Here is a 12,283-nt window from a genome sequence, read left to right on the forward strand (position 1 = left end):
AAAAAGGCCATAGATTAAGAATGACTAAGCAGATCTGGATAATAATTTATTCTGCCTGTTTAGTAGTAATGAGGCTTTTCTAATTAAGAACTCCTATTATTTCACAGCCTTGGGTATACAACCCACACTTATATAATTCCAATACCATACTTTGATACAAAGTAATAACAACAAAAATAGCTTTGGAAAAAGAATTTTGAAAGTGCTGTGAAAAAAATCAAAACTAAATATAAATAAGAGCCCTGGGACAAGCAGCAATAATAACTAAATAGCTGGAGGCAAAGTGTTTGTACATAAATGTTTTACGATTTGTTAATTAAGCCCCTACTGGATAAAATCACTTTCCTATTACTTATCTGCATTACACTTTTTCTTTTTTTTGCTTTTTAAGGCCGTACCTACAGCATATGGAAGTTCCCAGACTAGGGGTCAAATAGGAGCTACAGCTGCTGGCCTACACCATACCCACAACAAGGTGGGATCTGAGCCGTGTGTGTAACCTACAGCATAGCTCACAGCAATGCTGGATCCCTGACCCACTGAGTGAGGTCTGGGATCCAACCTGCATCCTCAGGGATGCTAGTTATATTCATTTCCACTGTGCTACAATGGGAACTTCACACTTTCTTAATTATTTAAAACATAGGTGACATGGTAGCTAAACAGTTATCTTCTAGCTACCCTTCCAAAGTCTTGGATCATTCATAAGCAATACTTTCTAAAGCATTTTAAAAGACCATAAATTCCTTTGACCAAAATTCCACTTATCTGTTATCTATACAAGGACAAAATACCCAGTTTCCACATAGTATGAAATATTAGACCAATAAACAAACTATAAACTGAAATTTTAAGTCAATAACTATGTAATATCTTTGTATGGTAACATATCATAATTAGACTTAATATAGTGATCATCATGAATGTACAGAAATATCAAGTCACTATGTTGTGTAACAGGAATTAATACAGTGTTGTAGGTCAATTATACTTCAAAAACAAACTCACAGAAAGATCAGATCTGTAGATTTTAGATTAGAGGCAAAGGGTAGAGAGGGGGGAATTGGATGAAGGCAGTCAAAAGTTACACAATCTCGGTTATAAGACAGGGAAGTAGTAGGTATGTAATGTACATCATACATAGAATTAACACTGCTGTAGGTTATATTTGAAAGTTATTAAGAGAGTAAATCCTAAGAGCTCTCATCATAAGAAAAAAAGATTTCTATTTCTTGAGTTTTATTATCTATATGAAATGAAGAGTGTTCACTAAACTTACTGTGATAATCACTTCATTTATGTAAGTCAAATCATTATGCTGTACACCTTAAACTTATACAGTGTTGTATGTCAATTATATCTCAATAAAATCAGAAGAAAATAGAAAATAAAACTAGAGCTATTTTTGCTTAACAATACATGACATTGCAAGGATTTAAAAGGTTCCTAGATCTGGGAGTTCCCGTTGTGGCACAGTGGAAACAAATCCGACTAGTATCCATGAGGATGGGGGTTCGATCCTTGGCTTCACTCAATGGGTCAGGGACCTGGTGTTGCTGTGAGTTGTGGTGTAGGTCTCAGATGCAGCTTGGATCCTGAGTTGCTGTCGCTGTGGTGTCGGCTGTCAGCTGTACCTGCAACCCCTAGCCAGGGACTTCTATATGCCTTGGGTGTGGCCCTAAAATGCAAAAAAAAAAAAAAAAAAAGAGTTCCTAGATCTGAAATGTTGGGCATCATCAAAATGTCACTGGCACCCACCTCGTGATCCTGATAATAGCAGAGCATGTGTTTTTTTCTTTTCTTTTCTTTTCTTTTTTTTTTAAGGGCCACATCCTTGGCATATGGAGGTTCCCAATTATGGTTCAAATCGAAGCTACAGTCACTGGCCTATGCCACAGGCATGGCAATGCCAGATCCGAGCCATGTTTGTGACCTAAACCACAGCTCAGGGAACTGAGCGAGGCCAGAGATCGAACCTGCAACTTCATGGTTCCTAGTCAGATTTGTTTCCACTGCCCACAACAGGAACTCTGCAGAGCATGTGTTCTGAATGGAAACACAGGCTGGTTCTTGAGGGACAAAAAAAATCTTACTCTATGTATAAAGCACATATATGCATACAGTACACACACAGACTTCTCTGTGGTGTTAAAATTCCATGAGGGTGGGAAAGTAGGAAAAATATGGCTTAAAAGGTTCTTGAGGGGGGTTATAATAAAAAAGGTTGTAAAACACAAGATATAGAGGATTATCCCAGAAAATGAAGTCACAAATATAGATCCCCATTAAATTTTTTGATTTGAGCCAAGGACAAAGCAAGGAGAAACCTTTTGATCCAATGAAAAAGAAGCAAATAAAAGAAAAAATTCTAGGTTGAGTTTGTAGAACCTGAATTGGAAAGCTGAAAGAAATGCCAGGTCATTTAGTTCAGGTCTCTCTTTTCACAAAGCAGGGAACCATGGCCCAGAGGGGTTTAGTGATGGTCATGGTCTCAGAACAAAGATTCAGGTCTCCAGCCTCATCCTCTGTTCTTAGTATCCTCCCACACTTTTGTCTGCTACCACAACTCCTTTAATTCACATACACACAGCCGTATGCTCTAAAGAACCCAATGAAAGGGCAGAAACAACTAAATTTAGAGCAAGATGGAAAATCAAACATTTCAACAAGTGGCAAAAAGGCGATTATTCTCCCAAAGAAAAAAGAGAAAGTATAGGTATTAAGGCAAATACACAAAAAAATGTAGACCTAAGGACAGCCCCCCCCCCCCCCCAAGATATCAGACAAGGATAGTTCTAGAGTCTTTATGACATTGAGAATGGATTCTGAGTGGACACATTTCTTTCTAAGTGTGGTTGATTTACAACTGCGTTAGTTTCAGATGTATAGCATAGTGATTCAGTATTTTTGAAAATTATATTCCATTATAGTTTATCACAAGAAAAACAGTTTAATTTCCTGTTGTTTATATGAGTAAACACATTTCTTACAACCACTACTCAAATTTCTACTATTTTTGATATCTAGAAAAAGAAATGTACCTCTTAATAGAGATATAGGTTCTTCTCACTTCCTAATTCTAGTTGCCTGGAACTAATAAAGTGAAATGCCAAAAAGTCATAGAAAGTAAGAGATGATTTTTCTAAGGGACTGTAAGAGAGTCAGATGGTTGTTTAAAACTGTTTGGGGAAAATGATGGTCATTAACAACAACAACAACAAAATACCAGTAGTTTAACTGCTACAAAAGTGGTTTGTGTTCCTGTATAAGACTCTCTAGTGTCTGGGAGACACCAGAACCTTTTGCCAGCAGTGCCTGATGATGGCTGTGTTTGTGTGGCTTTTTTCATTGTCCTGTTTTCTCCTTCCTATTAGCTTTATCCTAGAAATACGTATGCTTGATAAACTCAGTTCTTACTGTTTCTTACTGAGAAGTTCTGAGACTGCTCCTTTCCACAGGGGTTGGTCATGGAGACAGATGAAAAAAATACAAGTAACATGGCTTACTTCAGAATGGGGACTGTTACTTATGTGCACATAAGATGATCTTTACACAGTGAGGACATCTCTGAGCCAACATGGACATCTTTCAGTACACATTTCCTGCCAATAGGCAGTTATAAAGTATTTATAGTTGGCTACGTGCTCCTCAGTTTTATAGCTTATAGAACAATGCGTTCATCTGTCAGAAGTCCTATGTTGTTTAACAATTGTAACCAGTTTCCAGTTACTTTTTTGATTATTAAACCTTTCCAGGAACTATAAATGGCAATAAATAGAAACCTAATAAATGAACGTTGAGGGATGAGAACAAAAGATTTTAGAAACTAGGATTTGGTAACAGTTTTGAGAACAAAATGACTGTCTTAGCGTTAATCCTAGAACAAAGACCATGAAGTCATACACACATTCTCATGGGGGCCCTCACACAAGTTACAAACCTGGTTGCATAGAGAGAAGTCCCGTCGCTTCGCATTACGGTACAAACTGAGGAGGGGTCACCATTTCCTGAGAGATCCACAACAGCTGTGCCTTTTCTAGAAATGCAAAAAGGTAACTCTGAAGCAGCAACATCAATTAAGACCTTTAGAAGTATAATATCTATAATATTATCTTTGGCAGACCAGAAGTTATTTTTATTACTTAAGTAGCAAGAAGCAGTGTAACCAACAATGAAGAAAAATGAGAAGGAATCTGACCATGACTATATTAGGATTAGGCATTTCATAATTAATATTTACTTATCTTTTTAAATTCTGTAGCTCTGGATGAGGTACTTAGATAAAGTCCTTAATACACCAAGTTGAAAAATGAGATTTCAATTAATAGGTTAACCATGAAACATTATATGCCTCTTCTCATTCACATATCACAACATTCAACATTGGGCTAATTTTTAACATGTATTAATAAAACCCTAACTAACAAGGAATTTTGTTATTGTCTTTCCTGTCTGATCAAAAGTTAGAATTTGTATATGGTGATCTAAAATTTTTCCTTGAAGACATTACTGAGCATGCTGTGAAACATCTTCTCCAGGTCTTTCTTAGAAGGATGAAGAGAGAAATGGCTCTTTGGCATTATGAAAAGTGGCACTTCTAAGCAACTGGTTTGCTTCTGTATTATACATGCCTAGGCTCCTATGAATGGTACCATTTCTCTGTTTGGCTGACAGAAAGCTCAAAGCTAAATTAGAAATCTACCTTAAAAAAAGAAGCAGAATGTCAGTGTATGTCACATGATGTACTAATATCCCTGACTTCCTATTATTGTTTCTGCCCCCTGCTTCTTGATTGCCTCATTTTAGTCTTTCAAAAGCTTATTACATCTAATTTCATAAGCTGTTTAAAATCTGATTTGAACAGGATGGAATCCCTTTAAAAAGGCAGGGGTGAGTAAGAAGATATGAGTTCTACTTCCCTTTTTCAGTTATATACTGTTATCAGCTGTGAGCTGAGGCAGGTCACTTGTACTTTCTGTGCTTGTTTCCTCATGTGTAAGGGCAGATAATATTCTTTCTCCCATGCTTAGCAGGATTTTGTTATGGCAGCAAAATATAGCATGCGGGAAAGCACTCTGAACAGCAAAAAGCACTATAAAAAAACACAAGGAAGGCTGCACACAACATTCTGCTGTCCTTACTGAGAAAGTCTATCAATATCATCTTCAAAGAATGAATAGCTTTCTAAAGAACAGTAAACTGATCATACATTGTTTTCTGTAGGAGTCCTTTACTGTCCAGCAGCTTTAAGACTTCTTGGGATTTTTCACGATAAAATGATTCTCCTGAATATTCATCAAAGTGTACTCCTAGACGCTAAAAGGGTTTGGAAACAAAAGAAAAAAAGAGTTATTTAAATGTCCTGTTATCTTACCCTAAGATGAAAGAGGATGCTCTACAGTCTGTCACACGGGTAGGGAAAATAAGAATTAAATCAAGGAGTTCCCATTGTGGTTATGGTGGAAACAAATCTGACCAGCATCCATGAGGATGAGGGTTCGACCCCTGGCCTCCGCTCGGTGGGTCAGGGATCCAGCATTGCCGTGAGCTGTGGCATAGGTCACTCACACAGCTTGGATCCTGTGTGGCTGTGGCTATGGTGTAGGCGGGCAGCTGTGGCTCTGATTCGACCCCTAGCCTGGGAACCTCCATATGCCTCAGGTGCAGCCCTAAAAAAAGCAAAAAAAAAAAAAAAAAAAGGGAATTAAATCCTTGACTCAAACCTGCTAATGCCTCCCCCACCCCACCCCAGCCAAGTCCTCACAATGATCCTGTGCTGTTCAAAATGGGAGTTGGACACATGTGGCTATTAAAATTCAAATGAAGTAACATGGAACATTTAGTTTCTCAGCCACGCTACTCACACTTCAAGGGCTCAAGAGCCACATGAGGCTCGTGGCTAACCCTATCAGAGAGCACAGATAGGGAGTATTTCCATTGAAGCAGGAATCTAGGCTAGACAGCCCTGGAAAATGTCCCATACCACGCCCTGCTCTGCAACCTCTTCACCCTCCTCTCCTTCATCCTGCCTCCTTACTCCAGCTACGTGGGTTCTGGGCTGAAACTCTGCATCCTATGGACAGCACACCTGGTCTCCCCTTTCCTGCTTCATTTTTCTCCATGCATCAGCACCACCTGACAGACTGTATATATTCTTGTTTAATCTGCACTGTCTTGAATTTGTCTAATCTGCTGTGTCCATTTGAGAATATAAAGTCCATGGGGATGGAGAAATGGCAATAGTTTGTACAGATTTGGTGAAATAAAATATATGTATTATTAAAAAAAAAAGTCCACGAGGAAAGAACTTATCTCTTTTATTTACTGCTGTATTCTCCTACCCCTAAAGTTATCAAATGAACAAATTTATACCTGTCACATATATGCCTAAGGAAGCAAAAGACAAAAAGGGATTAAGAAAAAGTGAAAGAATGATAGGAGAGAGAAAGAAAAGCCACACTGAAATGAAGTATCAGAATGTCACTCCATATTTAGCCTGTGAACTTCACAGGCTTTAGGATTATTTGGTAGCTCTAACTTTCAGCCCAGATGACAATATTTGAGTCCTAAATATCAATTCTATGACAAATGACAAATATGTTCTTAAAACATGAGCTTCAGAAGCACCCTTCCCGCCCAGCAGGTACCAGTCCAGAGCTGCAGCACATAATAGGAGAGGAGATGGGCACCTTGTAAATCCGAATGTACTCGTCTATGCTCAGGTCCCGAAACTTCCGCCACAGTGCGAGCGCTTGCGTGTCACCCAGTTCCAATCGCTGGAAGAACTCGTGTGCTGATTTTGCTACATTTTTATTGTCTGCTGCTTCCTTATTAACTTGTACATAAACCTAAAAGCACAAGAGTACATTAAATGAAGTACACTGCTACTCAGTTGTCATCTCCAAAAAAGGAAAAGACAGAAACAAAACAATCCTGAGGTTTAAAGGTTATACAACTGTCCTGTCACACAGTGTGAACTTTTTTTTCTTTCCCTTTTTTTTTGCCATGGGCCCTTAGCCTATTCAACCCCTTCTCAAAATGCATAAAGTGAGATATATACCATTGTAAGGAATAACTACACTGAAATACAGTTATTCAAATATTTTAAACATAACTGTGATACAGTAACAAAGAAAAATGCTGTATTTCTGATTGAGATTAGTGAAAACAATGTGTACTTCTTTTCTTCTTATTCAAGTTCAGACTTGGTTTAGACTAAGCTAGCATTTATTTTTTTTTTTTAAAGTTAAATTATTATTGCTGCAACTTCTGAGAAAAGGCAGAAGAAAGTAAAATGTTAAATCTGGGAAAGAAAAGGCCAAAGAATGATTTAGCAGTTTTAATGAAAACATTTGGAACTGCTCTCTCACTCTGCAAAGACCAGGAAAAACAGGTGATCGAGGAAGACCTTTCGGACGGTCAGCTTAATTACACTCCAGCTTGGGCTTTGAGCACTGTGCAGAGCACTGCCTTCTGGAGTGTGTTTGCACCATCTGTCTTGGCTGCCTTAGTTCTGCCCCCAGTCCATGACAGCAGTGGAGCTGGATAACTTATCACGGGCTCTTCCAGTTCTAGGATTCTGTGTTCACAGAATCATTCTCCAGTCTCTAAAATTCAAGGTTAATAAATGACATCAAAATATCAACATTACAGCTCAAGTAGTATTAAAGTTATGCACTGTGGATTATAAAGATTTTACTTACAAGTTGTTAATTCACTTCCAGGGTGAAACATGAACAATGAATTTATGATCCTCATGTTTTTTTCAGAAAGCTATTTAAGTTGCATAAAGTAATAAAAATTGGCAAATAAACTACAAAAATATTAAGTCTCTAAACTCTTAAAGTAATATCATCAAAATACCACAGTCACAGGCAGCATCTGGGTAGAAAAGTGATTTTATTGCTAGAGAATATGTTGGGAAAACCATAATGCAGCTTACACTCACCAACAAAAGGGCCAGGGTGTTAAACACCTATCTCAAGCTAAAAATGTCTCACCTTTCATAGATGGCTTATATTAACTACTGGAATGGCAGAAGTGAATAAATAAGTACTCCTAAATAAAGACTGAAACTACCTAATCTTTTTTCCTCTTTAAGGCATATTATACAGAAAAGAAAATAGTAGGCCTGGAAACTATCCTTAAAATGTCTTGTTTGAAAGGTCAGCCCTAGGCGGGCATCTGGGATCTTGGATTCTGAAAATGTTCTCACCAAGCTCACTGCTAAGAGTGGCTCACGGTGGCTAAACTGTTTGTGCAAACAATATGGTTTACACCAAACACCTACTTTCCTTCTGCCAGTGTGGAATTTTAGTACATGCTAAGCAGAGGGAGGCTACATCATCAACCTCCGATAGAACCTACCAATGAGCTTCCCTAGTAGACAACATTTCACACATGTTGTTACAACCTGGTACAGAAGGAAGTAAATGCTTCCTGTGTGACTCTACTAGGGAAGGACTAGTAGAGCTTGAGCCTGGTTTCCTCCGGACTTCTCCACATACGCCTTTTCCCTGCGATGGTTTTGCTTTGCATCCTTTTGCTGCACAACTGTATGTTAGACCCTGTGAGTCCTCCTAGTGAATCTTTAACTTGGGGGTTGCCTTGGGAGACCTGACACATGTATCATAAAAAATTAATTTCTACACGCTCCTATGAATAAGTCATTTACAGAGAAAGAAGATTTATGGTGAGGAGGATGTTGGAAAACTGAGAAAGTCACTGTAAGACAGTAATCTGCAGACTTTCTGACCTTTGAATGATCTATCCATTGACAATTGCTTAACAGACCAGCCTAAAGGCATAAAGACATACATAGGTCTATAAATGTCTCGTGATTTGAAATTAATCTCCCCTCACCCAGCATCTCCCTCTTCCCCATTTCTCTCTCTCTCTCCTATGTGTGTGTGTGTGTGTGTGTGTTGTGTGCACACAATTTATAAGCAAACGTACATAAAATATCTTTATTTTCAGAGGGGGAAAAGTACTAGATGTTTTTTGAAGCTAGAACTCCAACTCAGATAGCTAAACATTTAAAAATCTAAATGAATTCAAAACACTGATAAGAATACTTTTAGGAAAAATATCTCCCTTTCTTAAAACTTAAAATAAAAATAATTAAAACAAAATAAACCCCTTCCTAATTCTTTTTTTTTTGTCTTTTGTCTTTGTTGTTGTTGTTGTTGTTGTTGTTGCTATTTCTTGGGCCGCTCCCGCGGCATATGGAGGTTCCCAGGCTAGGGGTTGAATCGGAGCTGTAGCCACCGGCCTACGCCAGAGCCACAGCAACGCAGGATCCGAGCCGCGTCTGCAACCTACACCACAGCTCACGGCAACGCCGGATCGTTAACCCACTGAGCAAGGGCAGGGACCGAACCCGCAACCTCATGGTTCCTAGTCGGATTCGTTAACCACTGCGCCACGACGGGAACTCCCCCTAATTCTTGAAGAATCTTGGCATTTCAGCAATTTGTAGTTATAAACCAAACATCACTGAAAATCAACTAACAAATAGAACAATAAAAGAGCCTCAATTAGCACTTAATGATATGTCTGTAAATGTATTATTATTATTTCTAATTGAAGGTAATTAAAATCAACTCTTGGGATGACCTGCCCAAATGTAAAGAAATAAATGTGAAAAATTAAAGTGGTAGATAATGCTCGCTCACTCCCTCTCAGTCCTTACATTTGATTCTAGAATAGCATTAGCCACATAAGCACAGTGGAATTCCTTGGTACAGGGCTGTAACCCCACGCCTGATAATTTTTGTCTTTAAAACTGAGAGTAACTGCTAAGGATGGTTAGGATAATGTAGATGCTAAAGACCCTTTTATTTGAATATTCATTATCATTATTATGAATGTCATTATCTTAGAATCCATTTAATTTTTACCTCATTTGTTTTAGAAAATAACATGGAACAAATTCATGATTATAATTCAAACAAACTCATTGTTAGTGTAATGTTTCATGTCTTGATCAAAAATTTCTCTGGTTGTGGCATATTCCTAATGTTAAATATAAAATAAATTCAAATTAATGTAATTATAACTTAATCAATATATCAGTTAATGATAAAGTCAAAAATTCCTAAATAGAAAAATAACTTGTTTGACATAATTAACTTATCAGTTACCAAATTTTTCCTCGCTAATACATCATTAACAGCATATAAAGAGCATTTTACCATCCCTTCATCTTCTTTTAACATTTGGAATCTCTTTTTTTATCCTCTGTAAATATAAAATAACACCCATGATATCCAAGGGTGATAATTACAAATTTATTGTAGATCACTGTGTAGTCTAATAAATACTTTTCTCATGCTGAAAAGTGTTTTTTTCACATTTCAATGGGGTGGGGTGATGACTGAGCTCATAACATGTACTCTGACCTTGCTCTGTATTTCCATCCTTGTTCTAAGAACACTCAGATGACAGTGGGACAATGCAGTGCTGTCCCAGGGAAGCAGGGTTTCGGGAGAAAGGCTTGTGGCTTTGGGGAGGATGATCAAGAGCAATGCTGAGGTGGAGAAGCTGCCAGGAGAGAGGAAGAAACGTCTAGACTCAGGAGGGGATGAGGGCAACACCCCCAAGAACAGCAGAGGCTGGGCAGCCCCCAAGGTGGCAGCAGGTCTTCAGAAAAACAGTTCACAGTGTCCCCACACAGGTAAGCTGGTCTCTGGGACTATGGACTGGGCTATAGCAAGACCTCCCAGGTGAAGCTTGTCACACAAGCAGAACTCTGTGCCTCCAGGCATCATGTAGGCTTGGATAGTAGGCATGTCAGTCAAAACCAGTTGACTTAAGCCAAGATGCCTCTATGGCCATCCTGGGATGCACATAAGAATCTGTGTGATCTGGGAGGTAGGGAATCCTTAACACTGACTTAAGTTTACTCTTGCTACTCTCAAAAGTAATGGCTGGGTTCAGATTTAGGTTTATGACTTAAAAGCTACTTTTTGTGTGTGTTATAATAAGTAAAAATCTATACCAACCATAACAGTCACTTCTCCCACCAAAAGTAATGGGACGTAACCAACGAATAATTTTTTTTTTTTTGGTCTTTTTAGGGCCATACCTGCGGCATATGGAAGTTCCTAGGCTAGGGGTCTACACCACAGCCACAGCCACAACACTGAATCCAAGCCGTGTCTGTGACCTACACCACAGCTCAGGGCAACACCAGATCCTTAACCCACTGAACAACACCAGGGATCAAACCCGTGTCCTCATGGACACTTCAGGTTCGTTACTGCTGAGCCATGAGAGGAACTCCCCAACAAAGAACTTGTGAATTCACTTATTTAAAAAATAAAAACTTTGAACTTCATAAATAATCCTATATATGTCTAGAATCAATTTAGTCTTGAATTACTTTCTTTACTTAAGTCTGAGAAATTGTTTTGAGGTTCTAAAGCCAGAAAAAACATGATCTCTTGAGAGGAATAGACACTTTCTCCACAATTTATATTTTTTGGCCAAAGCTGAGGCATGCAAAAATTCCTAGGCCAGGGATTGAAGTCATGCCACAGCAGTGACAGTGCTGAATTCTTAACTGAAAGGCCACCAAGGAACTCCTTCCTCCACATTAAAAAAAATGAGATCAGCAGGGATCAAGATGGTGGAGTAGGATATGGCACCCACCTTCTCCCACAAACACATTAAAAAAAAAATCTACATGTACAATGATTCGAACAGAGCATCTGCTAAAAGCTGACAGAAGACCTCAGATTTCCAAAAAGAGCAAGAAACCTCCACATAACTGGGTAGAACAAAAGAAAAAAGTGAGTGAGAGAGCGAGTGAGAAAAAGAAAAAAAAGGAATATGGACAGGACCAACACTCTGGAGAGGCAGCTGTGAAAGAGGAAAAGGAATCCACTTCCTGGGAGGCCATGTAAATGAAGGGTACATCAGCCAGAAAGGGGGAGATTTAAAGACTTGAGCTGCACAGACAACCAGTACCAGTGTCCCCCTGCCCCCTCATCCTGACACTCAGGTGGGGGCTGGGCACTGAGACTCAAGCTTTAGAGGTCAGTTCCAGGGAGAGGACTACCACTGGCTGCATGAGAACAGCCTGAGGGGGTCAGGGAGTAGTGCGCCACAGCCAAGGAGTGCCGGAGGAACTCTGGGCCTGCCAGAGAGGAGGTGGCGGGCCACACCCACCTCAGAAGTCCAAGATGGCTGCCTCAGTCTGCACCCTCTCCTGAAGCCCTCTCTGGGGAGTGAGAGGGAAGTTGGGGCCAGACCACAATAGGAACACCATTCTCTGAGCACC

At 39.2% G+C, this 12,283-nt stretch overlaps 1 protein-coding gene across 4 annotated transcripts in view; it reads right to left on the minus strand.

Annotated features, from left to right (window-relative positions):
* Positions 1–12,283, minus strand: part of RARS2 (arginyl-tRNA synthetase 2, mitochondrial) — a 76,062-nt gene that overhangs the window by 7,234 nt on the left and 56,545 nt on the right. For all 4 annotated transcript variants that reach the window (XM_047760852.1, XM_047760848.1, XM_047760839.1 and 1 more), the window contains 3 exons: positions 6,690–6,848; positions 5,210–5,316; positions 3,941–4,036 (listed from right to left, as the gene is read on the minus strand). In XM_047760852.1, coding sequence (XP_047616808.1) covers positions 3,941–4,036; positions 5,210–5,316; positions 6,690–6,848 — 362 coding nt within the window. The remainder of the gene's footprint in view (positions 1–3,940; positions 4,037–5,209; positions 5,317–6,689; positions 6,849–12,283) is intronic.

This window comes from Phacochoerus africanus, chromosome 2, assembly GCF_016906955.1.
Source record: "Phacochoerus africanus isolate WHEZ1 chromosome 2, ROS_Pafr_v1, whole genome shotgun sequence".
NCBI classification, from domain to species: Eukaryota; Metazoa; Chordata; class Mammalia; order Artiodactyla; family Suidae; genus Phacochoerus; species Phacochoerus africanus.